The 27,884-nt window shown below is 37.6% G+C and overlaps 1 protein-coding gene across 2 annotated transcripts in view; it reads left to right on the forward strand.

Annotated features, from left to right (window-relative positions):
- LOC114133258 (calsyntenin-2) overlaps nucleotides 1-27,884 on the forward strand; it is a 285,154-nt gene that overhangs the window by 230,498 nt on the left and 26,772 nt on the right. For both annotated transcript variants that reach the window (XM_027999001.1, XM_027999002.1), the window contains 2 exons: nucleotides 20,569-20,731; nucleotides 26,155-26,321. In XM_027999001.1, the coding sequence (XP_027854802.1) occupies nucleotides 20,569-20,731; nucleotides 26,155-26,321 (330 nt within the window). The remainder of the gene's footprint in view (nucleotides 1-20,568; nucleotides 20,732-26,154; nucleotides 26,322-27,884) is intronic.

The raw sequence follows: 27,884 nt of genomic DNA on the forward strand, positions 1-27,884 counted from the left end.
TAATTGGCGAGATATGTATGAAAGTATGGTATTTCCTGAACTTGCATTCTCCTTAAACATAATTATATCTTTAATGTAATATAAATAAAATCCTTTGTACAGCAAATTACCAGTATTTTATTGGCCAATAGTTTTATCTCAAACTGTATTCTCTTATCTGCAATCAACAAAACATTCGTAAATAACATGCTTATATCGTAATAACCTCTACAGCAATTGCTGAGAGAACATCTGCATTCCTTTTTAGTTTTTATAATTTATGTGCTTCCATCTTTTTCTCTTTTGTTAAAGGTTTTCTCAAACATGGAGGTGTAGGAGAAGATTTCCATTAAGTTGATATCTCCCTTTGCCTTAATGGCTTCTTTACTTCCTGTGCCTCTAATGTCTTTTTAACAACATCTGAATACCTCAAACTCAGCGAAGTCTTCCACTAAAGAATCTTTCGCTATATTGTTTTATCACAAAGGCCCAATTAATTTTTCTTACAATGCAATCAGGCACAGTGAGCTGGTACATAATGAGTGGAACTGGAGAGAGAGGATTATAGATGTTAATTTTACCTACTGACAAAATGAGAGTTCAGTTTCTTAATAACAGAGGCAGGGTGGCTTTCTGCGCACTGGTCCATTGTGTTCAATGTTGGTCCATATTTTCACTAGTTTTATCTCTGTCGTCTGCATTGTTAGCAGCTGGCGCCTGAAGTTTTAATTGACATCACTGACAATTGTTGCACTGAGGTGGCATTCAGCATCACTTTTGTGCAGAGTTCCATATTCTTTCTGCGCAGATCCAATCTCAAGCATTTCAAAGAAGAAGGCTGTCTGTCTTCAAATGTTTCCTGCATAAGCAATTATAGGCCCTGCAAGTTTTTCAGCCTCAAAGGGAATTTAAATTTGGAAAGCACAATAGCAACAGAAATGCATTGCCTGAAACCACGCCAGATTCATGTTTTAGTTCATCCACATTGTAAGAGCTTTTGATATACTGTATTATTATTCTATTCACTTGGAAAAACAAAAGTCATTTGAATTTAATTCTCTTTGATATCTTAAAAGCAGTTATCATGAATATCTTAGATATACGATTCATTTAAAGCTGCAGTGCCTTCTTTGTTGTAAGGTTACAGCAAAAACACTTGAAATTTCAAACATTCAATAAATTCTGTTTCCAAAACCAGAACAATGTATAATTTAGTACCAACACAATCTGAGCTATGCATTAGAAGGGAAGCTGGCACTGAGTTGACCCCCAGGACCGATGGGTAGCCTGTGGAGGACGGAGGGTAATCCGAACTTATGAGAGGAAACATTGGGTGAAAACCAGTAGGTTACCAGTCCATACCAGTCCAGTACTATTACCATCTCTGAGACTCCTTAAATACTGTTGGAAAAAAATTGCAGTTATCTGCATGTTATGTTCATCTGTTAAGCTACATGTTGCAAAAACATCCAACAATCTTATTTTACAATAAATACTCTTCCTTTGCTGCAAATTTGTTTGAGTAGAATAATGCAAACCAAGTAGAAAGACAAGTGGAAGTCTTTGTTTTCAAGTTAGATAATTGGAGCATTATCATCATTTGTCTCTTTAGTGTACTTTCAGCACAAAGCAGAAATCTATAACAAGTCACCTCAACCCGCTCAGATGGAAAAACCGAACACAAAAAGACAACTGGTATAACTGAGATCTCAATGATGTTTGCAACAGGAGTCTAAATTGAATGTGGTAAGGATATCATTACAGTCAACTACTCCCATAGAAACCAAAAGCAATCAGAAAAACACTCCAGGGGGGATATTCTCAGACTTCATCTCTGAACAGCAGTGGAAAATATTCAAATTCAATAAGAAACAAGTCCTGTTGTGCAATAGTAGCACAGCTCTATTGTTCCTCATAACTATAATTTTTGTATTTTTGCAGAATAAAACTAATTGCATCATGACATTTGTATGTTTGGATACAAATTAAATGGTTATGTGGTGTCCCTGATGCCCATTAAACATTGCTCTTGGTAACTAATATTTGAAGCAAAGTTTGTGTACTGACTACTCACTACTTCAGTGACTACTGTGCATTTTTCACATTTGCAACATTACAGCCATAATGCAGTTTACAAATATTTTATGTGACAGACCAGGAAGTGTGAAAAGTGTTGCCTACATTTGACCTCAGTCCCCAAATGCAATTCTGTGTAGAACCCTCATTTTCTGCTATGCCAGTTACTAGTCTTTTGCAGGATGGCTCTAGATTCTTATTTCCAATTCACTCAACTTCAGTGACTTTGTGAATATCAGTTTTTAGGTCTTGCCACATATTTTTCATTACAGTTAGGTCTGAAATTTGACTCAACCTTTTTTTCTTCTTCTTCTTCTTCTTCTTCTCCTCTAGCTTTTCCCTTCAGGGGTCACCACAGAAAATCATCTGTCTCCATTTACTCATGTCCTCTGCATCCTCTACCCCCACCCTGACTAACTTTCTGTCCTCTTTCATCACATCCATAAATCTATGTTTTGGTCTCAGTCATATCCTCCTGCCCTGTGGCTCCAATCTCAGCATTCTTATACGATTTGACAATTTTCTCTCCTCTGAACATGTCCAAACAATCCCAACCTGGCTTTGTTGGACGATGAGTACATCAGTTGCCCCACTGACGTACTCATTGCTGATCTTGATTCATGAGGGCACCGGTGTCCTCAGGGACACCGTGGGGATCTAAGCGTTTTGGGGGTGACAGTTGAGAGGTTAACTTATTTTATATTTAAATCACCAAAAGGGGGTTTTACATGCCTAATGACAAAAATAATATAAATATATTGGTCTACGAAACTGTTAAAACCTGGTTACTAGCCAAATAGTCTAAAGAATGGAGCATGGAAAACTGGGAAAAGTCTTAACCCATTTGCCATTATCTCTCCCCACAGTTTCCCACAAAGTAGTTCATACTGTTTGTCAAAACAGGGATCTCCTGAGTGCTATTTGAATGCGCAGCATCTGGTACTTTTTGTGTTACCGTTGACTGCTATCATTTGAAACAGCTTGTTAACAAATTATGGGCTGCAATGGGACCACCCTACCTGATAAGGTTGTGAAATGATGCTGTTTTTCACAGTGAAAGTCATAGAGCACAAAAAAAGCCCCAAAAGTTGCAAGAAGTGGAGCCATCTGTGGGGCTCAGACAAGAAGGAGATTACAAGCAGGAAAAGAAAGGCATCCAGCTTTCTTCCACCATGGCTCACCCTCAGGCTCAGATCCTGTGTGAGGTGCACAGACCATTACCAAAGGCTCCAAGAACAGCCCATGCAGCTGGCCTCTGTTTTTTACTAAGCCCATCTGCATTGAAGGGTGTTCTGCATTTTTGTTCCATATGCATCATTTTATGCTGAGGACTTTAATTTGAAGTTATGAGAATAAAATTCACAATCGTGGGCAGACAGATGTTTAAAAACATATTTTCCAGTAATAGTTTGGTAAAGGATAAATAAAATTTTTTCACCTAATTTGTGAGCACAAAATCTCATGGTATTTCATTTAAGCAGAATTTATACAAAAAAATAACAGAACCTTTATTTCCAGCTTTCAGCAGGCCTTGAAATATCTTACTGTTTCTATGTGTATCTCTTAGTGTGTGAGACATGCACACACTCACACAGCACCTCACTCCTCCTGGGAGGAGTAATGTTGAATGATAGATGACTCCTTCTAAAGGGCCTGCTAAATTTAGAGCTCCATTGCACCAACTGTCTCCAACGAGCTTGATGGACACACACACACACACACACGTGCCCACCCACGCACGCACTCATGCACGCAGAGATTCACACATACATTTGAAGCATCTTTTGACTGTCTTGAAGCATTTTGAACCAGGTAGTTTAAGCCCCAATTCTGCTTCTGTCTGCAAACCTTAGTCGCCATGTGTATGTAGAGCTGCTGCTCCTTATTTTTCTAAAGCAGAAACACTTTAAAGGGATACAGTTTCATGGCTTTCGAAGTCAGAGTTTCGTTATAAGCTCATTGTAAGTAGTTAATATCTTTCCAACAGTATGTAACCCTCTTTGCATCTTGATTTATCTCTTTAGGTAGACCTAAGCAGGGGTGTCAAACTCCAGTCCTCAAAGGCCGGTATCCTGCAACTTTTAGATGTGTCTCTGCTGCACCACACCTGAATAGAATAATTAGGTCATGTGCAAGGCTCTGGAGAACTTATTTACACAAGAAGGAGGTAATTAAGCCATTTCATTCCAGTGTTTTGTACCTGTGGCACATCTAAAAACTGCAGGACATTGGCCCTTGACGACTGGAGTTTGACACCTGCGACCTAAAGTCTAGTCTGGGAAAAACCACAGACCCAAGCACACTTTTACTGTCTTAATACAACTTTATTTTATTTTTTTTATTTCTGTCATAGTATTTATTTGTTATATATTAATGCCATGTTTGCTTTGGGCAGTCATTGGCAGGGAAGCTGATTTGCAATAGAAATTGGAGGTAGAAGGAAGCGCACCACCAGGATTCTTTTTGTGTGACATAGATAATGAGAACAGAGATTTTAATGCATATCAAGTAAGAGTAATTGTCTAATATGAAGGGTAAGTGCTGTAAAAATCAATAAGCATTCACTTGGACACTATAATGCGTATTTTTCTGTCCCACTTTCATTTCAGTCCTTTTTTACCACAGGGATCTTAAACTCCGCGCCTGTGTCCTGCTATTAAATGTGTCTCTGCTTAGAGTTTAGATTTCAGGCCAGATCGAGCCAAAATTATTTTCTTGATGATCGGGTCAGGTTGGCCTGAGCTTGTATTGTGCATTTAGTAAACCTGCAATAAATGCAGCACAGAGAAAAGTAAACGAGAATGTGAAATATAAACTTATCATAGTATAAATGGAAGAGTTGGCAGCTTACCCTGTTGAGTATAGAAAGAAAGGGAAGAGCAGAAGTTAATTTGGCTGCATTTTTTAAAGCCTGATCTAAACTCTGCCTCTGCTTCAACACTTAAACCGAATATTAGGACATCAGCAGTGCAGTGACTGAATGCTGTAGGGATAATTTGGCCTTTTATTTCAGGTGTGTTGAGCCATGGCACATCTAAAATGTGCAGGAATCCAGTCCAGTTTGTGACTCATGTAGCATAAAATATACCATGCCACCACCACCCTCCATATCCCATGCATTGCAACCCAATACAAATGTGGAAACAGTTTAAAGGTTAATGAAATAGCAGATAAAATAGGTTCTTCAAGAGAGTAGAAGCCCGCTTTGTCTTTGCCCCTCTCTGATTAGCTCTTATCTCCGCCCTCCGGGAGCAACCTGCCTGGATTTATTCTAATGAAGATGCCAAGAGAGTTAATCACTAGAGGTTTTAACACAACTGCTCTTCAGAAAATCTTTAACTGTCACTCTAAAATGTGTTTGCCTGTGCATTTACAGCCATCTGTTTGCTCAATGGGTAGGACAGGGATCCATTTACCCCGCAAGACAAACTTTATTTACTAAAAAACCCTGTTTGGAATCTCCTTAGAAGTGAGGCAGGGAATTAATTCATTAGCTTACAGACCACGCCACTCTGTCTGTAAAATTTCACCACGTAGAGCAAAAATCCCCCTGAAATGTACTTGTCACAGCAATCTCCATCCTCTCTTTAATAGTCAAGTAGCACCAAAAAATAAAACATTAGATCTGCTTTTAAATAAAGAGTGCCCACTGCTGGATTTTGGAGATTGTTTGTTAGGCATGTAGATGGCCTTTTTTGAATTCAGGTTTAGTTTTCTATTGACACAGCAATCAATAAGCATGGGAGATGAGGGGAGAGAGACAGAGAACAGAAGAAAGAAACAATAAAAGATAGACAAAAGGTAAGTGGAGAAAAGGAAAACCTCAGGGGATGAAGGTTAAAAGAGAAAAACTGCTTAAGAGAAAGAAAAGGTGATATATCTAGGAGACATCAGAAATGCCAGCTAAGCAGGACTGAAACATTGAAATATTAGCAGGTTGGAAAACAGAACCCAGCCATCACTCGAGGCCTCGTCCACTCAGAGACAATTTTAGATGTATCTGCAAAAGCTTTTCGTCTTTTAGGCCACACGGATTCAGCGTTTTGGAATACTAGAAACAAACTTTTGAAACCGGGTTCCAGGTTAAAACCATGACGTTAAAACTCCCTCTCTATATCTTGCCTCACTTTCACAAATGGTAAACAAGGTGCAGTTTGGTGCTTTTTGTGTTGATATCTGGCAGTGGTACAGCGCCACCAATCAGCCTGGCATACCTACTACACCATTTCAGTGGTGCTGCCGCCTGTCATGTGGACGCACATTTTTCTTAATTGTGTTTCTAAAAATATACCATGTATGAACAGGGCCTGATATGCTACTTACAAAATGTGCCCTTTAAATTTTGTAATGACCACAATATTATGTACAAAAGGTAGATGGATATTCATTACATCAATATAAAATCATAACAAATTAGATGAAGAGGCAAAATTATGCAGTGATAATTTTATAAATGTATTTGTAACTAGCATGTGTTTTTGCAGCACACTTCATCATAAGATATCACGCATTCATCAGTCAGCATTATCGTAGTGTGCTGAGGCATCTCTCAACCTTTGCAACCACAGCCTCTTTCACAAATGAAATCAACCTTTATTACAAAAGCATATTCCGAAAGCCAGATCCATGCCCTTTTCCATTATTTTTATTTCCATCACACACAGGCATCCCAGGATGATATTACTCTCCCCTTTATGAGAGTGGGACGTACTGTGGGTCTTAGATGGGCGGAAATGGTGCTGGAGAGGCCACTAAATGACAGAGCAGAGGAGAAATAGCTTTTATTATGTCGCCCGTTCTCACCCGGTGTGTGTGGGTGACTGAGAGGCAGTGATCTCAGAGTAAGGTGGGTGTGCATTTTTGTTGTTGTGCACAGGGCTATAAGAGCATGTCCTATGCATTCGGAGAATGTATATGTACAGAGCCATTTACTTCCTGGGTCAACTCATTGGTGAAGGTAAAATACGAAGCTAATACAGAAATTACAGATTTATGCAGAAGTACATTCTGACACAATTTTGAGATGAAGCATAAAGTCCATGTAGTTTTGTAAAAACTAGTAACCTGTGATAGAAAACCTTTTGGGCTATTCTGAGCTTGACCATCTTTGTTGCCTGACAAAATGAAACTGCACTCCGTTTCTGATAGTAATATTAAAAAGGTTTCTATTTGTCAGTGAACAGCTGTAACGTCTTTACAGTGGGAAGAATCAATATTTACCTACAAGAACTGGAACTTTAACTATGTGTATTTATGTAGCGAGTTATTATATTGATATCAGAATCATAGCTGTCACCAATGGATTCACTTTTACGAAAACATTCTTCTCAATTGCTTTAATCTTCACATTAACAAATGAAGTTCTATAACTTTTCCATCAGAGCTGAACAAATGGGCCAAGTTATGTATGCATGCTTGGTTCTTTTGCACCAACCAGGAGCCTGCTCATGGCAAGAAGAGTTTTTGAAAGTGTTTGTTTATAAATACAGCAGAAATGAGCAGAACTAAGACTTAATCACCTGGCGTTCCTAAAAAGATTCAGGTGTTTAACAAGAACACCCAAAAACCTTGTATGACTTGAAAATGGCTGAGATGAAAATAATTGTATTAACAGGCTTTTCCTTTATCATAATTTTAGACAAAGATATACATAATTTTAGATAACATATATACAGCTTTACATTGTTGTATACATGTGATTTTTCTGAGATACATTGTATTTCTTAATCCAAGCTGTGTATCTTGGATCACAAAAAGATTCAGTTCTACAGGACCTTTTGTTAAAATTAAGTATTTAGACAGACATATTTCCATGCATAAGTAATGTGAATGTGGAAAATGTGATAGGTAAGTCTTCATTTATGTTTGAAGATGTGCAAAACAAAACCGGTACTATACTGATAAGTATTGTCGAGTGTTTCTAGTGCCTTATAACAGCACCATCTGCACCTATACAACAGCTTCTGTTCGCACATTGTCATGCCTCCAGTATGTGTAGGTGTTTATGAGTTTGAGGGTGAGAAATCGAAGACCTTTAATATCGTTTTCTGGTAAAAAGGGAGCACCTAAGCCAAATAAAAGAAAATAATAGTGCAGTTAGAGCTGCTGTTCTGTGCCATTCGTCATATTAATCTCGACAACTTGGGCCCACCGGATCCACTCCTCTTACAGAAAATCTGTCCCTTTACCCTTCGCCCCCCTGCACTTATTCCTCTCCTCATTTCTTCCCTCCACCAATTTGTCTTACTTTCACACCAAATGGCACTCTCCAAACTTTCCATCCTGACTTTCTGCCTACTCAAATTATTTTTAAGAGGGGAGTGTTTAGGTGAAGTGCTGCTCTTGTGTCCAACGAGCCAAAGCACTTCCTGGATTGAGAGCTCCTGTCAGAGCGTGCACCAAAGATTTATTGTTTACATCCCATCCTGACCTTAAGTGTTACAGGAGAAAGGTATGGGAGAGAAAAGATGAATTGAAGGAGCGACAAGACAGAGAGGCAGAGAAGAGTGAGGGAGTCTGGTGGAAGACAGGTAAATTTGTTGTAGGAGTAATAGTAATGCACTTGTTGTGCGGATCTAAATAATCAAAAGGGGGCGTGTGATGAATGCGGTGTGGCAGAAGGAGAGATGGCATGAGGATTCTTCTCCCAGCACATCTCTTTGCTACGGTTCCGCAGCGCTCGGTTCATACTGACCATACTCTCTGTTTTCTCTATCCACAGTTCTTTCACAATCTCTCTGCTTTGTGACTTGACCCGTCTTACTCCTGTATTCAGACATCGGCTTTACCTCACAGTTACTCAAAGTAAACAGCAGCCAACACGTTGCATCAGCATGCACCGCTCAGTATGTCGGCCAGAAAGAGACATTACCAAGTCTAAAATCATGCTTTCATTAATAATGAATTCCTGCCTTGCAGAAAATGTAATTTTAACTCTAGCATACTGTGATGCTTCCAGTTTCTGTTACTTTGCTAATAAATTCATCAAAATCACCAGACAGCGTGACAGATGAACCGCCATCCAACCTTATGGAAAAACCATTCACCAGTTGCACTAATATTTGCATATATAGTCTTTTCATTTCAGGGTTTTAATGCTTTAAAATATAGCATAAAATATGTGACCGGTTACTCAATGATAAAATTATTCGGATTTGACCTAAAGTATTTGAACCAGATATCTCATTCCAACTGTTTATTGTTTATCAACTTAAGAAGGCAAAATTAAGATGCTGTAAGTAAAATGATAAGCAGTGTTAGCAATTGTTTTGGTGTGGAGCACACAGGTCTGTTTCCACATAATGTGAAGATTCAAAGACTAAAGCAATGACTAATGAGAAGTCTATATTTTCTAGCAAGAAAATAAGGATAAGTCAGATGTATGATGAAATAGTTTAAATTAAATTATATTTATGTGACCTAAAAACACCCTACATCTGTGGTAAATTTTAATAGGCTCAGTCATTGAATCTGACTGAATTTGACCTCTTGGAAAGAATGGGCAGAAATGTCAGTCCTTCTATGTAGGGAGTGGTAGAGACAAAACACCAGAGCAGGTGAGACTGTCAGAATAGCACTAAATAAATGTGCATATCTCACTTTTTAGATTTAAATTAGGAACATGTCATATGTGGCCAGGTGTTAAATAATGAGCCACTCAGAACCATTCCCAAAATTACTGGGGATTTTATGTCCCGATTATCCTCAGAATGAGGAAACACATTTACATCACCAGTGGAAATGCTTTCACTGGGCTCTTTTTTATATAAACGCTTCTTATGTAAATACTTTGCTAGTAACATCCGACACCCTTTGCCTTCAGAATCGCCTTAATTCCAAAGGGTGGAATTTCAACAGAGTATTTGAATCTGACAAATCTGCATCACACAGTTGATGCAGATTTGTAACCTTTGGACAGGCTGGTTCTCTCATCTGGAACTAGGAACTATTTTATCTTTTTTTTTTTTTTTTTACCACTCGGTAAACATGACAGACAGTTGTGTGTGAAAATCACAATATTTACACAACAACAATGCCACATTTTCTCATTTAATTTCTTAATTACCTACTCTCCATCCCATTCTGGCATTCAGTATAAACTTTAGTTGGTGCCATGGTTTGGCTGATTCACCAATATAACAGGCAGCTGATCGAGTGTACCTAATAAAGTGGCTAGTGAGTGTATGTTGGTGGACTGAAGTAGCCTCTCCTTCATTTTTGAACCTAACCACATGTTAAGTAGTTTGCTCTAAATGGAAGCTAAAGGTGCATTTAATTCGGATGTGGTATCTGCGTTCTGAACCTTCCAGGCTTAAATTCTCCCTCTTTTTAAATCCCATTTAAACCTGAGCACACTATAAATTCACACTGAGCCTCTGATGCTCATTTTAGCTTTTTCCTTCTCCTCTTGCTCCAATCTCAGATCAGAAAGCTTCTGCCTCGTTTGAATTTGAAGTTGATTTAAGTGTTTTACTGTGTTTGCATATCACTCAGATTTGAGAACAGAAGAAGAAGGAGATAAAAGGAAGTGCGATACTGTGAGGGCAGAGACATATTTAACATATTATTGGCTGCATGGTGTCTGGTTCAAATCCTTCAAGCTCTGCTATGAGTCAGGAAGTCCTTCATGCAACACATTAAGACGCAAATCTAAAACTGAGTCCAAATCCAGGATATAATCTTTTCGCAATCTGCTTCCCAAAAACATCTTTATAATGGCTGAATTGGTGGATACTGATGCGGAGCATTGCAATTTGCAGCTAAAGCTGCAGCACAGCATGAGGTTGCGCTTTAGCCGCCAAAAACCCAGGGTTTCCCACCGGGGTGAAATAAGGCAGTCCCAGTTTCTGCAACTGAATGTTCTTTCTTTGCTCGCTGAGCCAACGCAAAATGCTTTGGGGAGAGCTGGAATCAAAAGTGGGCCAAAGTGTTTCTAAAACACGGGAGCGGGAGTGGGTGTTTAGAGAAGTAGCGACTTAAAGGAAAAGAGCTTTGTATATTTGCTGTGTGAATCATTTTATTTTCTATCTAAAACATTGTAGGTGAAAGTGAAATGTCTTCTTTGATAGTGGTGTGTTGTTTTTAAGATTCCCTACACAATATTTCCTCTTTCATCTGTCTTGTACATAAACCTTATGGTCCTTGATTTTTGTTATTGCCATCTAATTGGCTTGTTACTTCCATCTTAGTTGCCTCTCATTTCCCAGCTAGAATAAACTTGAGGTATTCCTATGAGACTGTTAAGAACATGCATGCTGCTAAGGAGAAATAGAAATCTCTCAAATGTTTCTTTCTTTTTAGGGCCCTTGGAATTTGTTCTCTTCTCATTGACCTTAGAGCTGGATGTTTGCTCTTTTTGGTCTAGAATACTGAAAAATAATCTATAAATACTTATGTACACATAAATATAATCTGTGGTCATAAAATCAATGTCGAAGTGCTCTACAACATCTAATTTATATTAAACCATTGGCTGGTGTAGGAGTGTTTCTCTGAAGTTTTGCAAAGCACACTCCAAGTTCATTGACCCCAACAGTATTAAATATTTTTTATATATTAAAGCTCTTAAAATAAATTAACCATTCATTCTGAGTGCAAAATACCCAACAGAAATAACTGAATAAAATGTGCTTCTAATTTCAGCTAGTGGAGAAAACATGCCAACATGATTTTATTAAGTAAGGGTAACCACAAAGCTTTTTTTTTTCTTTTAGGTTATTCAGGCTATTATTATGGCATTGCCCTGTAGCTTTTAGGCAAACTCTATGATAGGAGAAGCAAAAGAGCAGGCATAGTAGTAAGAGTAGTAGATTACCAATTAATTTTGATCTTCTCAGGTGTAAGAATGTTGGAACATTTATGATTATGGAGGGTGAATGTGATATGTAGGTTAAAATACTTGGAGTGAGAAAAGTGCAATAGAAGTCTACTAGTCCACTGGCCATAAGTCAAAAAAATGGCTACAAGAAGAAATAAAATTTTGGATAAACATGTCTACAGTCCGAGCAACAATTGAAGTGTTTAAAATAACTAAAACCGATGTATGGATGAAGACGTATTTCTTCCCAGAAATCAACATTAATAGGATGCTAATGAGGCAACAAAAGGACAAAAAAACCTCAAAAGCTCACTGTTAGAGATGTGCAGCATAGAGTGCTATCTTTTCAATTACTTTTAGCGTTTTGTACACATCTTTACCAGGAATGTAGGGTGCTTTAGGAAGAACCATTTATCTCTACAATCTCACATATCAGCTGCTGAAGCTGGGAGTCAAACTGCCAACTGTTGTTCTCGACAATCATTTAAACATTTTCAGACACATAAAATTTTCCCTAAATGCGGTTAGACAAACTTGTGCAAAATAAGACTTGCTACTCATTTTAAGCAAAGTGAAATCATGATTAGCTATAACCCAGTTCAAATTTAAATACAGATTTTGCTTCTTGGTTACACGAGAATGAGTGATTTTATTTTTATTTATTTATTTTTTTGATTTCTCTGGCTTATTCTGAGATGTATAAAAATATTCACGGAAAAAATGAAGACGCCTTTCCTGTAAACTTCAGAAAAGTCAGAACAACCTTGTGTTCCAGTTGATTTTTTTCAATTGGGAAGTCAGAAATTCCTAGTTCTCAGTACAACTAGAATGCAGCAATAGTTTCTAATTTAGGCAAGGTTGGCCATGATTTTCATGTTTCTTCCATGCTCCATGCTGCTCCCTAGTAAATTTTCCAGGATCAGACACATTAATTCACTGAAACAAAAAGGTTCTTTATTTGATGTTTCTGGATGTAAGGCTAATGCATGCCACCTACTTATCACAGAATTTTGCAAACAACCAAAACTAATAACAAAAAAACTCAAAACTCCAACATGTCACATTATTTAAGCTACTGTGCTTTGCATAAATCGAAACCATGGAGTACATCAGTGTGTTGGACTTACTGTATCATGCGTACAGTGTATGAGTGTGTCTATTTATGTGTGGCCCATTAAGAGCTTGTAGAGAGGTCATTTTGCTGTTGACTCTGGGTTTCTGCCTGGAGTGCTTGAATAATTGCTTCTCTAATTAGTCACTTTAGCCAGCCAGTAATTCATAGTCACCTTCAAGGATAGTCCTCATTTAACACATAGACAATCATGTTGTGCACACTTTATACACACTGATCAGAAACCATTATCACTCTTCTATTTTAGTTGTTCCTTCTATTTTTGTAATTATAGACTCTTAAACCTCTGATTTCTCAAGCTTCCAGTGTTTTAACATGATAATGGTGTTGACATTGTCACTGAACTTGCAATGATTTATGACACTTTGGTGTTAACAAACAATACATTTAATTAATTTAGAATAGTATGTCTGACACCAGAGAGATTGTGCATGTTGTACCGACACTGATTTTGATGGAATAATTTGGTCTCAAAATAACTTTTATTCTTGGTGACAGTTCTTGCATTGATAATGCCCTGTGCAAACTGTTCCTTTTAGTGCCAAAAATACATACACACTCACACGCACTTTCCTGACACAGTAGATTCTTCAAAAATAAATAAAAACATAAATTAAAAATGTGAAGGACTGATGGGTGGACCTACATTTCCAATACCAAGAACATTTTTGTAATGATGTTTTAGCAAATCTGTATTCAGTGTAGAATAAACTGGTGGAGATCTGACCAGCTGTGAATTAGTCATCTGCAATGGACAGCAGCATTTTCAAAACCAGACAGGTGGATATTAAAATAAATCATAGAACACTCATTCATAACAAACACATATTTTTTTGTCTTTTGGCAAAATCACTTTGAGTGGGAAGCTGTATTGTCAATATGAAAAACTACATTGCTTTTGCAAATAATTTTTAACTGTTCTGAATTATTATTTCTAATTCATTAAGCAAAAATATAGTGCTCACCAAGAGCCAGTGAAAAGACTGATAAAGGCAATAAAATTGTAGATGACTCTAAAATGTACATTTAGCGTGATCCAGTCAAAAATAAGGTCTATTTATTTTAGATTTTTTTGTGTGTTTTTAAATTAATTTGGCACTCAGCTTTAAATTTCTGCTTCCATTTCGCCTGTAACCTAAAAAATGCACTTTTTTTCCTTTTCCTTTCCCCCTCTGAGTAAAGTCACCTTGTTTCTAATGCTCATCAATCTCTGTTGTGGCTCTCTTCTGCAGCACACCCCACAGGCCCAACTCCCCTCTTAGCTCTGTCCGTACTTCTCTTTTACCTCTATTTCCTCCATCCTTTTTCTCAGTTTCTAAAAGTGAGCTCACATTTAAAGAAATAAATCACAAATTATTCATCTTTTTTATCAAATTCTTCTGGTGAACTAATCTTTGTAGTCTTATATAGGGATGTAATTTTTCTCATTCTGAAACCAAATCATCCTTCAGCACCATTATTCTTTATTATTTTGTTCTTGTTTACAGCAAAGAAATAAATATGAATTCCTGGAGACAGATGTTGTTTATAAATTTGATTCTTTTTATTAGAATGGCTTTTAGATTGCTTTTTTATTGGGTAGGAAATGAAGCTCTAAAAGCTCTACTAAGGATGAGAGTGACAGACATTTTTATCTCAAGATACTTGACTGGTAAGATAAATGGCCTCATCAAATATAGAGGTAGCAAGTCAACAACAAATAAAATATTGGTTCATATATTATATTATATTATATTTTAGCCAGTATTGCAGCCAATCAAATAGTTGGTCTCCAGGTTTAAGCTATGGTGTTAAAATGTTTTTGAAGGGAACACACTTCTAGTGTTTTGAAACATTTTTCTGAAATCTTTTCCTGCATCAATCATCAATCTGTTAAACCCAATATCAAGACATGAATTCACAGTTGCATCGCTAGCAAACGTTTATCTTATGAAGGACAGGAATGGTTTCTTTTTTTAAAGGCTGTTATGAGCTGCAGAGGTCTTAGCAATGCAGTTCTTTTCTCATTTTCCTACTACATATTTCAACATATTTTTTCTGTTTTGTGCATTCTAAAAATGACAATTAAGCTTAAAATGTCATTCTTTTTTATTATGAGTTGCATAGAACTTTTATTAGAATGAAGCATTTCTTTTTTCTCGCCTTTTCTTTTTGCTGTAAGCTTTTCTTGATTTTATTTTTTCATCCTTCTCTTTTGCTCCAGCTGTGATTCCACCACCTTCATCCATGGGTCAGTTTCCTATCTCACACCACCTTATCTTCATCCTATTATCTCATTTTCCATCTCCTGTTTGAAGTTAAGACGATGGTTTGGGCGACAGATCTCCAAGAGCCTTTCAACTCCAAAGAACTTGAGGCAACAACTCCCACAGTCAGGTTCTGATGGAGAGACAGGCAACAAAGAGGAGTGCAAACAAACCACAGAGAGAAAGACTGAGATAGAGAGAGGCAATAGAACTTTTGTTTTCGTCTCGCACGACAAGTGCCCCAAGAGATGATGGAGGGTCCTTTGATGTGTGCTGTCTTCATTCTCCACCTCTATCACATCTATTCATTGTCTTCTGGTTGCTTCGAGTTCTCTCGCTCCCATGTTTGTGTGGTTATTTTCTTTTCATTCATTTCTTCCATCTGTCAATTTGCATCAAACAGAGACATGGGGAAGTGGAGGCCTTGGGGAACAGGAAATTTCTTTGGGTTTTTTCCACCAGCAGGCAGAGCGAGGAGTGCTCTACTGAAACTGAGCTTCACCTTTTAGGTTTTTGAAGCTAACACTTAATAGAGTTGGACTAATGTGTTAGCAGATTGATGTCCCTAGAAGTATTCTCTCTGCATTTCTACTACATTTTGCAGTTGGATGAGGACAGGATGCATGTGTACATGCACAAATGGACAGTAGCTTTGAGGTTGCAATTATTATCGCAATTTCTTTCACACATAAGCAATAAAAATCTTCAGTTCTTTAAACAGGAAAACTTCAGAATGCAAAATATGATTTAATCTTTTAAGGATTACAAAATGCCAATTTTAATGGGCTAAGTACTGTTTCCAGTTTTATTTGACAGGTTAGCAGTTTTACGGGACCATCTAAGGAATATTTGGGGTGGGGGATAAAAAGTACTCATGCTTCTGAGCTTTAACTTCCTGGCTGAATTCTTTAGATTTTGCTTCAATATTTCCATATATTGTTTAATTATCACACCATGTATATTATAACGTGTACCAGTTCCTCCAGAACCAAAACAGTCCCACAGCATGATGCTGCCACCCCTGTGTTTCACAGTTGTGGGATTGTGTTTTCAGGTTTTACATTTTTCCTTCAAAGAAAATGAGGACCATTATGGCCAAACATTTCTGCGTTTCTCTAGACCAGGGGTGCTCAATACATCGATACAATACAAGGTTTTGAGTCGATCTTGGCAGCAGGTGACAAATCGAACACTGCCAAGAGGCCGAAACAAGCGCGTCCTCTTCAAACGCGCTTATCAAAATATTCAAAGATCCAAAACGTTTGTAACTTTCTTAAAGAATAAAAATAAATCAACAAAACTTGTTAAAGTTAATAATCTCAGTAATTATTGTTTCAACAAGGTGTTGCGCAATTCAGTGCGTTTCAGTTCAATTAACAAAATTTTTTTAAAAAGGCGACTCAAAGATCGACTCTGACGAGCATAGCAGAAGTTTAAATTAGCTAATCAACCACCGCTGTGTTCAGGGGAGCACTTATTAATAATCACAAAATGAATATCAAGCCTGAAAACCTGATATTGTAACAAACTGAATGTTATGTTTTTAACGTAATCTCTGCTTGGCTTGCTGGGCGCAGGCAGTTGCCACGGCAACGGCTATTGCTTAAACGACAAAGAGAGACTAAAAGGGTACGAGTGGTTTTAAATTGATCAACTGTTTGGGTTATTTTACCTTTGCTGTGGCGCATTACAGCTGCTGTAGTTTCTGAACGTTCAATAAACGACAGACTTAGACTAATTCCCTCGGTCGTCTGGGAGTCTATGTCATTCACAACAAACATCAAATAGGACAAATATATTTCATTAAGTAGCAAACAAATGGTTTCTACCCAGATAATTATATGAAAATAAATTGTCTATTATTTACAAAAAAAAATAGTTTGGAGCTCTCTGGCATCTTAGTTTGAGCTCAGAGTCCGAAAGGCTTTTGCTCTTTCAAACATGCTATTTATTTTTGTTTTTTAATTAGTGGAAATATTGATGTTGATGAAACTTTATCCAAAATGATGATATTTTTCAACCTTTATAGGTCCACTGTTAAAAATGAGGAGCTGACATTCACAAATGACATTAAAATTAATTCCAGTCCAACATCTGGTTTGAGGTGATTCTTCTGGAACCTGTTGGAGGAAAAATATCCTAACTTCAGAAGATGTAGCTTTAACCTAACAGAGCTGCGTGGTTCCTCCTGTTAGTCCGAAATTCCTCATATTGAGGTCATCAAACCAAAGTTCAGATCTACCGTAACCAATTATTACCTGCTGGCCTCAGGTTTGCAACCAGCTTCAGAAACCAGTAACTTCCTCCCAGTGTCAGAATCTCACTGAGGAAGAAACTGCATTAGGTTTTCTGTCACTTTAATATTTCTGCTATAACTGATGGATATTTGCATATAAAATAAGTCAATAAAGTTTAATTTACAATTTTTATATCTTCTTGTCCTGAGGTAAATCTCAGCTGGCTGGTTACAGAAAAAGTAGATCTTGGTCTCAAGAAGTTTTGGGCACCCCTGCTCTAGACCATTCTTTGTTAGTTTGAAAACATTAAGCTTTCTTTTTATATTGCCTTGGGAGTAATGGCTTCTTTCTCACTATGTGGCCTTTCAACCCATTGTAACAGGAAATGTTTCACTGAGGGAATAACATTCTCCTACCAGCTTTAGAAAAATCTTCACAACATCATTTGCTTTTGTTCTGGCATTGACACACATTTTCACATTTGCTGAACACCATGATGGAAGAACCGTCTCATGGTGTTTATGCCTGTGTATAATTGTTTGAACAGATAAATGTGGCACCTTCAGGCAGCTGTGAGGTGTAATCAAAGATGAACCAAAGTTGTGAAGATTCACAATTCTCTCCCTGGAGTATTTGTTGATTTCTTATTTTTAACATCATGTCATTTAAAGAAGCAGTTTGTTTCATGTGTCGTGTTAAAACACATCCACAGGTGAAACAGGAAGAATGTAATACCATGACATCATTACTTAGGTTATCCTAAGACATCCTAAGGTATGTCTACAAACAGTTTCCGACATTCTACTAATTTCTTACATAAGAGGTACTCAGGATCCTTGTCTGAGGAAGTTAGACAGTATTGTACAAGTTAAGATTATATTTTCCAGTTTTCATGCAAAAACTAATCGGCAAATGATGGTCTGATTGCATACACTTTGAAATGAAGCACTTTGAAATGTCTTGCTGCTGAAATGTGCTATACAAATAAAATTTGATTGATTGATTGATTGATTGATACAGTAGTCGAAATTTCTTAAAGCCTATTTCACTAACCAACTTGCAAATAGTTGTCTGAACAGAAAATCAGCAATATTTGGATAGTGAGATTATTTTTCTTAGCTTCTTCAATTTTAGTTTTTATTTTGCCCTTGGGTCTTCTGCTTTCTGTTGACACATGCGACCGTACTATTCTCTTCCTCCTTCTAGAGAGAGCTCTCCAAACTGTCATCAAAAGCCTACTCAGGCAACAGCCTCTTGGGCAATATTGCTGCACCATTTCTCCTTTGAAGCCTTCAAGAAGAAGTCACCCGCTAGGGCCTCGCGTCCCAGATGGGTTCGAGATCTCTTTGAAATGCTGAGCAGCTAAAAGTGTTAACGCATGAGGATAGGATAGTCTAAATGTCAGAGGAATTAGTATTTGTGCATGTCAGTGTACATAGTTGCATTACACCCGGGAGCTGAGTAATAGGATTTTCCAGATTTAAAGAAAAGGGCACGAAGATCCTTATTATGGAAACGTTGAGGATTAAAAAGAATTACCTGTATGCAGAACGTGCTCCATATCAAAAGAATTTGAAAAAGACTATTGTCACGGTGAAACGAAGTGAACAAATTGTATGTGTTGTGCTTTCTCTGTATTAGATGGTATCGTAACATCCTAAATAGCTACTTAAATTCAATCCCATTAGTCTCGATCACATCTGCAGCACCATCAAAACCTTAACAGGATTATCCCTCTTGACTACCCTCACAACCGTCTTATCAGATCCACACACTGCGAGTGTGTGAAGCAGCTGTGCAGAATGATTATCAATAGGCCAGATGTTGTACCTCACTCCTCCATAACTGAGAAAATCAACCGCATTGATTAGAACTCCCATCTGCCGTGCTAGCATGGTGTTAATAAGCAGGCTGCCGAGCGCTCCTCATTAGAGAGCGAGGTTACCCAAGGCTGTGTGTTCAAAGGCTGTCCCAGGTTATATCAGAGGCGCTGAAAGAGGAGAGGCACACCCTGATAAGTGTTGCCACAGCTGAAGTACAGCTCCATAAGTAGAAAAGAGAGGAAGGAGGCGTCTCCAAGCCGCTGCAATTAAAATCTAGAGCAAGGCCGGGTAAACGGTTAAACATGCTGGAGAACCATTCAGTGTTGTATTTCTTCTAGAACGTGTAACCACTGACGTATTAATGTTTTTTTTTTTATATGTGAGCATTTCACACAGAGGAAACTACACTGTCCGAAAACAATCTTGGCAAAAGCCTCTGATTTTATTTTTTTCAACTTTGAAGGATTTCTGGGTGAATAGTAAAGTCGTAGCTTAGCAATTTAAACATGAAAAGCGAAAGCCTGCTGAGAGAAGCTTCAAAGCTCATCCAATTTATTTATGTTTAAACGGTTTGAAAGTTTAACGATATCAAAAAGCATATGGCCAGTACAGCCTTTGATCGGTTTATATTTATCTAGATTTTTATTCATTAACAGTCAACGTTAAAGAGAAATAAAATTGTTGTTTTGTGAACATGCAAAGAAAACTTCTTGAAAACTAATAGACACAGTAAAAACAACCATAAAACATCAGGAAAACAAGCTCTTTCATTAACAGGTCTGATTGAGTATAAGTTTTATTTCTCACAACTGTATGTATATGTACATAAGTACATACACTAGTAGAACTTGTTTTTTGTGAACCAATGGTTAAATACAGTGAAGGGATTTTCCAAACCAACTCCAGCACAGAAAGAACATTCATTTCCATTCAGAAACCTAAAGGATATTCAGTTCATCTCTATTTTATTGAAGGAAAAAGAGGTAACATCTGTTTGCACAATATTGTTGTTCTTAAACATGTGGTAGCTTGAAAATGAAAATGAATCCCCCTTGAAGACAATAAAGTCACAGTCGAGTTAAAGTTAATACATCTAGCGATTTATTTCAGGAAAAAAGTTAGTTTCCTAAAAAGTGGCTGATATTTGCACATGAAATATACAGTACAGAGTGTATTTGTGGCACTTTCATGAATTACATCTTTAGAGTACAAAGTCCACACAATAATAGACCCTTTTCATGTTCTTCCTTCTTTTCAGATATGTGACAAGGAGTGGCATTACTACGTCATCAACGTGGAGTTCCCGGTGGTGGCGCTCTACGTGGATGGAGTCACTTACGATCCCTACCTGGTGACGGATGACTGGCCCATCCATCCATCGCAGATTGATGTGCAGCTCACAGTTGGTGCCTGCTGGCAAGGTGATGCTGTTAGAAGTTTTAAGAGGTATTCAGTCGTTGAATCTAATCGCCTAGAAACTGGAAGAGTTCAACTGGAAGAAAAGTTTGGACATACAGTAAAAGTCAAAGTCATTATTTGGGCTTTAAGGAATCTGCTGCTTCCTCATATTGAAATTCCAGAATAAGTATTACTTTCAGGGAGACACTGAGTGCCGAACATGCTCTTTGGCCTTGAATGCACAATGTAATTAAGAAGAACCCTTAGTCTGTCTTTGACAAACGACTGACCCAGTCTGAATGAAGGCCCCGAATTAAAGTGTCCTCTAAACTGATAGCTGCCGCTAATTGGACACAGAAGAAGAAAAGGGACTTTTTACCCCTGGTGCACCCCACCATTGATCTAACAGACCAAAGAGCTGCTCAGCGATGCTCTGCCTTAGATGAAGATATCTCTTTATGTGAGAGCGAGAGAGGGTCATCTTTTGTCACGTTCATCTGTGGCAGAGACCGCCCCACCGCACCTTCCTTCTCTTCCTCCTTCATCCCCTCCCCTTTCTTTAAGTGAACACAGCACGACGTGCTTTTGGGAGGATTAAAAAGGGCTTGAATTGAAAAGCGAGTTAAAAGAGTATTGCAGCTGTTTCACAATTGAGGCTAAGCCTCAGTTAAGAGTCATAAAGGCGCTACCAAAATCTTAACATAAGACATTAGCCACAGCAGATTGCCTTTTCAAAGCACTAAGCTGTTAGTATCTGCCATATTGATTGCAAAGATGAGCTCATCTGTTGTCTGACTGACTTCTGAAGCTTCTGCTCTGAACCCATTTTCAGAGTAGAATTGCTGGAGTGATTATCTGCATTTTCTAGCTTACTGGTTGGGTTTATATATATATATTTTTTTTTTTTTTTAAAGGATTCAGAGACTGATATAAAGTTCTCTCGGTAAACGGCTTGATGGAGTGTGATGGCGGAGTAAATAAAAGATTTGTCAGCTCTAAACAGTTCCGTGATAGTCTGCTGTATTTAATTCAATTTAATGATTTAATTTCATGGTTCATAACACACAAATGGCGAGTGAGCATTGTCTAATGAGAACAGATTCTGTTTGGACCATAGCAAATAAATTTCATGTGGAATTATTGTATTTCATGTGTTTACCCAAAGGAGCCATTCTGGTTTATTGTGACCAGGTTCTGAGTGTTTGTAATTAAGCCTGCTGTTGACAATATTAGCAGATGCTAACATGTGGGATTTTATGTTTAGCACTATGATAATAAAATATGATAAAAAAGTATTTTCTGACCTAAAAAAAATTGAATTTTATTTGCATTCTCACAATTAAAGCCTATAATTCATTAACATAGATAGACAGAATGAAGCATGTGTGAGCAAAGAAAGCCCAGGCATTTTTTTATTCTCAGTCAGTTCTTGGTGGATTTGCTGGTATGTTCTGGGTCTGCAGGGTTCCTTTTTGATTTGTCTTGAGCTTTTTATTTATTTAAATTTTTGTATGGATTGTGCTCATATTTTGTGCAATCACCCGTTAAAGCATTCTGGGATTATTAATGGTGAGCTGATCAGGTCTTGTTGCAATAGGGCTTCCCTAAAACATAACACTTTCTCATTTTTGCTCCATTGTTGGTATGAGGTTCTCTTTCTTGGTATACTGAATTTGGTTTACACCAATCATGTCCCTAGCTCTGGTGTTCAGCTTTAGATTAATATGTCTAGATAACAATATTCCTGAGGTTGGAATAAGGATTTATTAGACATTTCTGGGCGTTTTGGAGACTGTTATAATCTTGAAGCTTGCTTTCAGGATTGAACTTGCATGGATTGGTCATACATCAGTATGTTGGCAGTGGTTTTAAATGTCCTTCCCCTGTGGACTCTTTTCCCTATAGTGGAATAGCTGATTTCATATTCTTTAAGTCCCATACCAGACTCATGAGCTGCTATAATCTTCTTTCTGAAGGCCTCAGATACTTTTTTAATCTCACCATGGTGTTTACTTTTATTTCAACAGTCAGGAGCACATCAGACTAAATCTTTGAGGTTTAAACAGGACAAATATCCTGAAAAATGGTGACTAGGTTCTTATGGTGATTTTTTGTATTTCACATGGTAATTTATTCCTTGCCAAAAATTTGTTTTTATTTCACTCAAAAGTTATTTTCTTCACTTTACTTAAATTTCTCAGTAATTGTAAAAGTGATGTTAAATATTCGCATTATGCTCGAATATGTTAGAAAACACACAGGCTGTCACAGGGTGTGCTAATTGTTTTACATAACTATATATTTGAAACGTGTTCATGTATAAACATAGTCATATTACTTCGACAAACTTTAATTGCCACAAATTTGATTTAACGCTTTCCCTCGCAAAGTTTTAATTTATCTTGTACAACTAAAAATCCTTCTAAAAAGGCACTTTCACTCCTAAACTTGTTTCTATTTATATGAAAAGTTTCTTCCTCCCACTTGGGTCTTCTCTAAAACCACAGAGCAAGTGCTGGCTGAGCTCTTCTCTCACAATCTCACACTCTCTCGCCTATATTTATTCTCTGACCAGTTCTTTCTCAGAATTGTTTGATATTTAGAGTAGCACCACCTTCTTTGCTTCCTTAGGGTGTGAAATCACACGCCGCTGTCTGGCCTCCTAACTGCCTGCCGCCAGCAGCAAGCATGCAGCCGAGATCTGTTCGTGATTGCACTAGAGCACAAATTGAAACTGATATACCTTTATACAAAGTAAATTGAATAAATATAGGCCCACAGCCAAGGATGCATTTATCCACATACTCTAAATCACACTGAGTGTGAACTCACATTTCTCACTTACCTAAGTAACAGTCCTGTTTCCAGCTCTGCAGTGCCTTTTCACTCTTATCTGTTTCTGTTTTGGAGATGAATAAAAATAATAGAGTGAAGATCTGTAGAGCAATAAAATAGCTCTCACTCAAGTGGAATAATCATCACCTTCATCATCTTTATCGTGCTCCCTCTCGCTCTGCAGTGTCTTACTAATACCCTCACCTCAACTTTCTGTCTTTTAATCTGCTGTTGGGGACCTTAATAGCTTCCCTGACTGCATCGTAAATTGATAACATCTGTCAGGGAGGGACTGAGGGACAGTTGGATGTCTTAAGATAAAGGACTGCTAAAAAGTGAGTCTAGAAGAGGAAGCAGGTGAAGCGTGACAATAACAGAAAGAATGTGTTTAATATATGGGATTCAATATGTGGTCATGGGATTTTGTAAACATGTGGATGAAAACTATTCTTCCCACGTTCCCATAAGCACCGAGGTGGGATATCAGCAGCCGCTTCACAGGAAAGATAGAGATAGTCATGTTTTCATGTAGCTGCTCAAATGGAAAACAATTCTTCCTCTATTGCAGCAAGCATGAACAGCAGAAACACACATGGCTCTGCAAATAGCCATACAATACAGGATCCCAGTGACTGTAGTGTAGAGACTAATGTTTTGAATTCAGGAAGCAATTGCCAGAGTTGCTGGGTTTCAGCTGCACGAAATGGATATTCACACTACAGTTTCCAATTCTGTGCAATGTTTCTATGCATGATAGATTTGGAAAAAGTGAAAAAGCTGGATAGTGTTCAGCTTTTTTATTGTTTTACACCCAGGTCATAATTTATGACCCAAATAGGACTGAGCAGTATGTATTAAATTATAAACTTAAGCCACGAAGATTGGATTCTAAAACAATATCTCTTTTACACATTGTATAAAAAAAACCCCAAATAGCTGATAATAGTAGTTTTGAATCAACATTATCACATAAAACACATACATAATCTGTGGTCATCACACATTATTTTAGAAATAAAGTCTTATAAAACAGACAAATCTATAAGTCATGTACACTGACTGGCCCATTATATTCTCTGATTTTGCACATCTAAACTTACAAACTAATCACAAACAAATTCAACCAACAATCCATTTGGGGGGAAGAGGGCCATGAGACTGAAGATCACAAAGATTTGTTTGGAGACAAGCCATAAGATACAATACAGGAAGTTGGTTTCACCTAGCTTATCAGTCATTGTTTCACTTCATCTTCCCTTTGTTTAATTAATTAATTTATTTCCTTATTTAATTTTGATGCATAAGACAGGATTCATTATCTGCCTTTTGCCAGGCAGATAACGAATGAAAGAAATGTTCTTTATTTGTAGATCTCCATTGGATTACTTACAGAATTAAAGAACAGCAGAGAAAAGCTGAGGAAATAAATGAAAGGAATGCAAAGGTGAAGTTTGATAGGCATAGCTACAGTAACCTTTTAGCTAATGAATGGTTTGGAGGCCCTTATTGCTGGTTCTGGCCTTTATGGGGTTCAGAGGACAGACTTTAAATGTATTGACTTTTTCCTTCCCTTTATTTAGCCTGAATAGGGAGACTGAATATCACTAACTGCAGTGCCCTGCTGCTTTATCACCACATGGAGAGGCATAACTGCTATTTGGTCTTTGGGATCTAAAGGCTCAAAAACACAACTGGTAGTTTTGCTCATTTCTTCTTGTGCCTAACCCTGTTATCTTGTTCTCATAATTTTAAATTGATGTTTTTTGTATAAATGTCACCTGTGGAAAAGGACAAAAGGGAATCAAATGTGTTTATGCATACCAACATCTTGTTTAGGGTTAACAATCACTGTGCTACTATTAAGGTTAACTCACTAAAATCAGTTAAATATTTGCCATAAATTTACTGACACAACATCATTTTCCTTGTATTCTTACCAAGAGTCTTGTAAATGTTGTAGATTTACTTCCAGCACAATTTGATACAAGGTGGAATTTAAGGAGGATTTTATGGGCAGCAGCTCCTTCTGTAGGAAACATCCACACATTTACCTGATAAGAGAACATGCATATCCTCTACTGTGTTGCTCAGACAATTAGATTTTATACTCATCAATACAAAGAAGCTTTTTTCAGAAGCTCTGGTCTTAGATTCTTTCTGATAAATTTTATTCTGACTCATGTTTTTTAGGGAGCAAAGGTTCCCTCCATGCACACCTTCCATTAAAGATAAACTTCTGTTGTCTCATTCTGATTGAACAAGCATGAACTTTCATGTCAACAGTAGCAAGAACTGTGCCTTGTGGTCTGACTTTCAGATTGAACTTACTTGTGGTACATTCACACTTCCTACAGTCTGAAAATAAAAGTCTTACACTGACTAGTTATTCCAAAACGACACTGTGTTGCATTGCAGGTCTGTGCAGCCCACATTTTGCCCATTGACTCCATTGATAGACTCTAATGAAGTTTCCGTAAACTTCACTGCAAAACTAGCAAACCTAGTTGGACTTTGTCTTTAGTAGCGTTTCTTCAAAACAAAGTGAATATTAGGGTTTTCCTAATACAAAAAGTCATTATGTGGATACTTCTGTTTATTTTTGTGCTTGTAGGTGGAGAAGTTACCAAGCCCCGGTTCACTCAGTACTTCCGGGGAAGCTTATCGGGACTGACCATCCGCCCAGGGAAGATTGAGAGTCAGAAAGTCATTTCCTGTCTGCAGGCCTGCAAAGAGGGACTGGACATTAACTCCCTTGAGAGCTTGGATAAGAGTATAAAGGTACACAGAAACACTCTAACACGCTGACAATAAAGAAAAAGAAGCCAATAGTAATTTAGAGGGAATAATATAGTATAAAAATGTTTAAAAAATGGATTGAAAGAATAGGGGCTGCAGAGTGGTGCAGTTGGTAGCACTGTTGCCTTGCAGCAAGAAGGTCCTGGGTTCGATTCCCGGCCCGGGGTCTTTCTGCATGGAGTTTGCATGTTCTCCCTGTCCATGCGTGGGTTCTCTCTGGATTCTCCGGCTTCTTCCCACAGTCCAAAAACATGACTGTCAGGTTGATTGGTCTCTCTAAATTCTCCCTAGGTGTGAGTGCATGGTTGTTTGTCCTGTATGTCTCTGTGTTGCCCTGCGACAGACTGGCGACCTGTCCAGGGTGTACCTCGCCTCTCGCCCGGAACGTAGCTGGAGATAGGCACCGGCAACCCTCCCAACCCCATTAGGGACAAAGGGTGAACAGAAAATGGATGGATGGATTGAAATAATAATTTTTTGTCAGAAATATTATAGCATAGATTAATTTTAAATAAATGTTTGATACTGCATTTGTCTTTTTCACAACTGAACCAATACAAATCAACACAAAGTTATTCTGAATTACAGTATTAAATCTTATTCTGTAATTAGACCTTGTGTCTTAAAGGTGCCTTTGTCTGTCGAACATTAGCAGTCACAGAATGGTTGGATGAGAATAAGAATGATGGGACTTTTACTGTGTCCTTCCCCTATAAACCGACCCAACTGAACCTGTCTGAAACTTTAGAACCATCAATTTCAGTTTCCTAGATCCTTCAGGGGTTTTATACCTTGCACAGCTTCACAAAGGCACTTTTACTTACGTTAAAGCCTTTCTAGTGTCTGAAACAGAAACTAATGGACATTAAGGACAATCAAAACTGTAGGCTCTTGTTTGTTGTGGTAGTTTTTACTGTTGTTGTGCCACAGAATTATTGTCATGAGGGACAAATACAGTATTAAAGCTTTATGACTCATAAGTCAGATAATCAGAAATATTTCATAGCACATGTTAAGTCTTAGATACCAAGTAGGAGATAAGTTAAATTCATATGTTGATGTTGAAAAGCTACGTGATCTAAAACAATCGAACATATTTATTTTTAAGTTCTCTCCACTTCCAGTTTTAACCCAGACTATAAAAAGGAGACTGTATAATCTGACAATTGAATAGAGGGGGAAACTCGCCAATTTTCCATTGATCGACTAGCAGATCCAATGATTAGCAGATCCAATATTGAAAACTATGATCCCTTCAAATATGGTAATAATCTTGTAACTGTCTGATTTGTTGAATGCAGACTTCACATGGCTCCATCTAATCATGTTATAAATGCAAAGTGTAGTGAGTAAACATTACTGGGTTAGTAGAAGTAAAATTTTACCTTATTTCCATAAATCAGAGTAGGTTTTGTGGCATTCAGTAAATAAATACTAGTTTAGAATGAAGTTCCAAATGCTAAAAAGGTACACATGACAACAATATATGAGGTATGTACAAGCACTAGCACTGCTGTTCTGAAACTGCTACAGAAAATGAGAAGC

Source organism: Xiphophorus couchianus, chromosome 18 (genome assembly GCF_001444195.1).
Source record: "Xiphophorus couchianus chromosome 18, X_couchianus-1.0, whole genome shotgun sequence".
Classification (NCBI taxonomy): domain Eukaryota; kingdom Metazoa; phylum Chordata; class Actinopteri; order Cyprinodontiformes; family Poeciliidae; genus Xiphophorus; species Xiphophorus couchianus.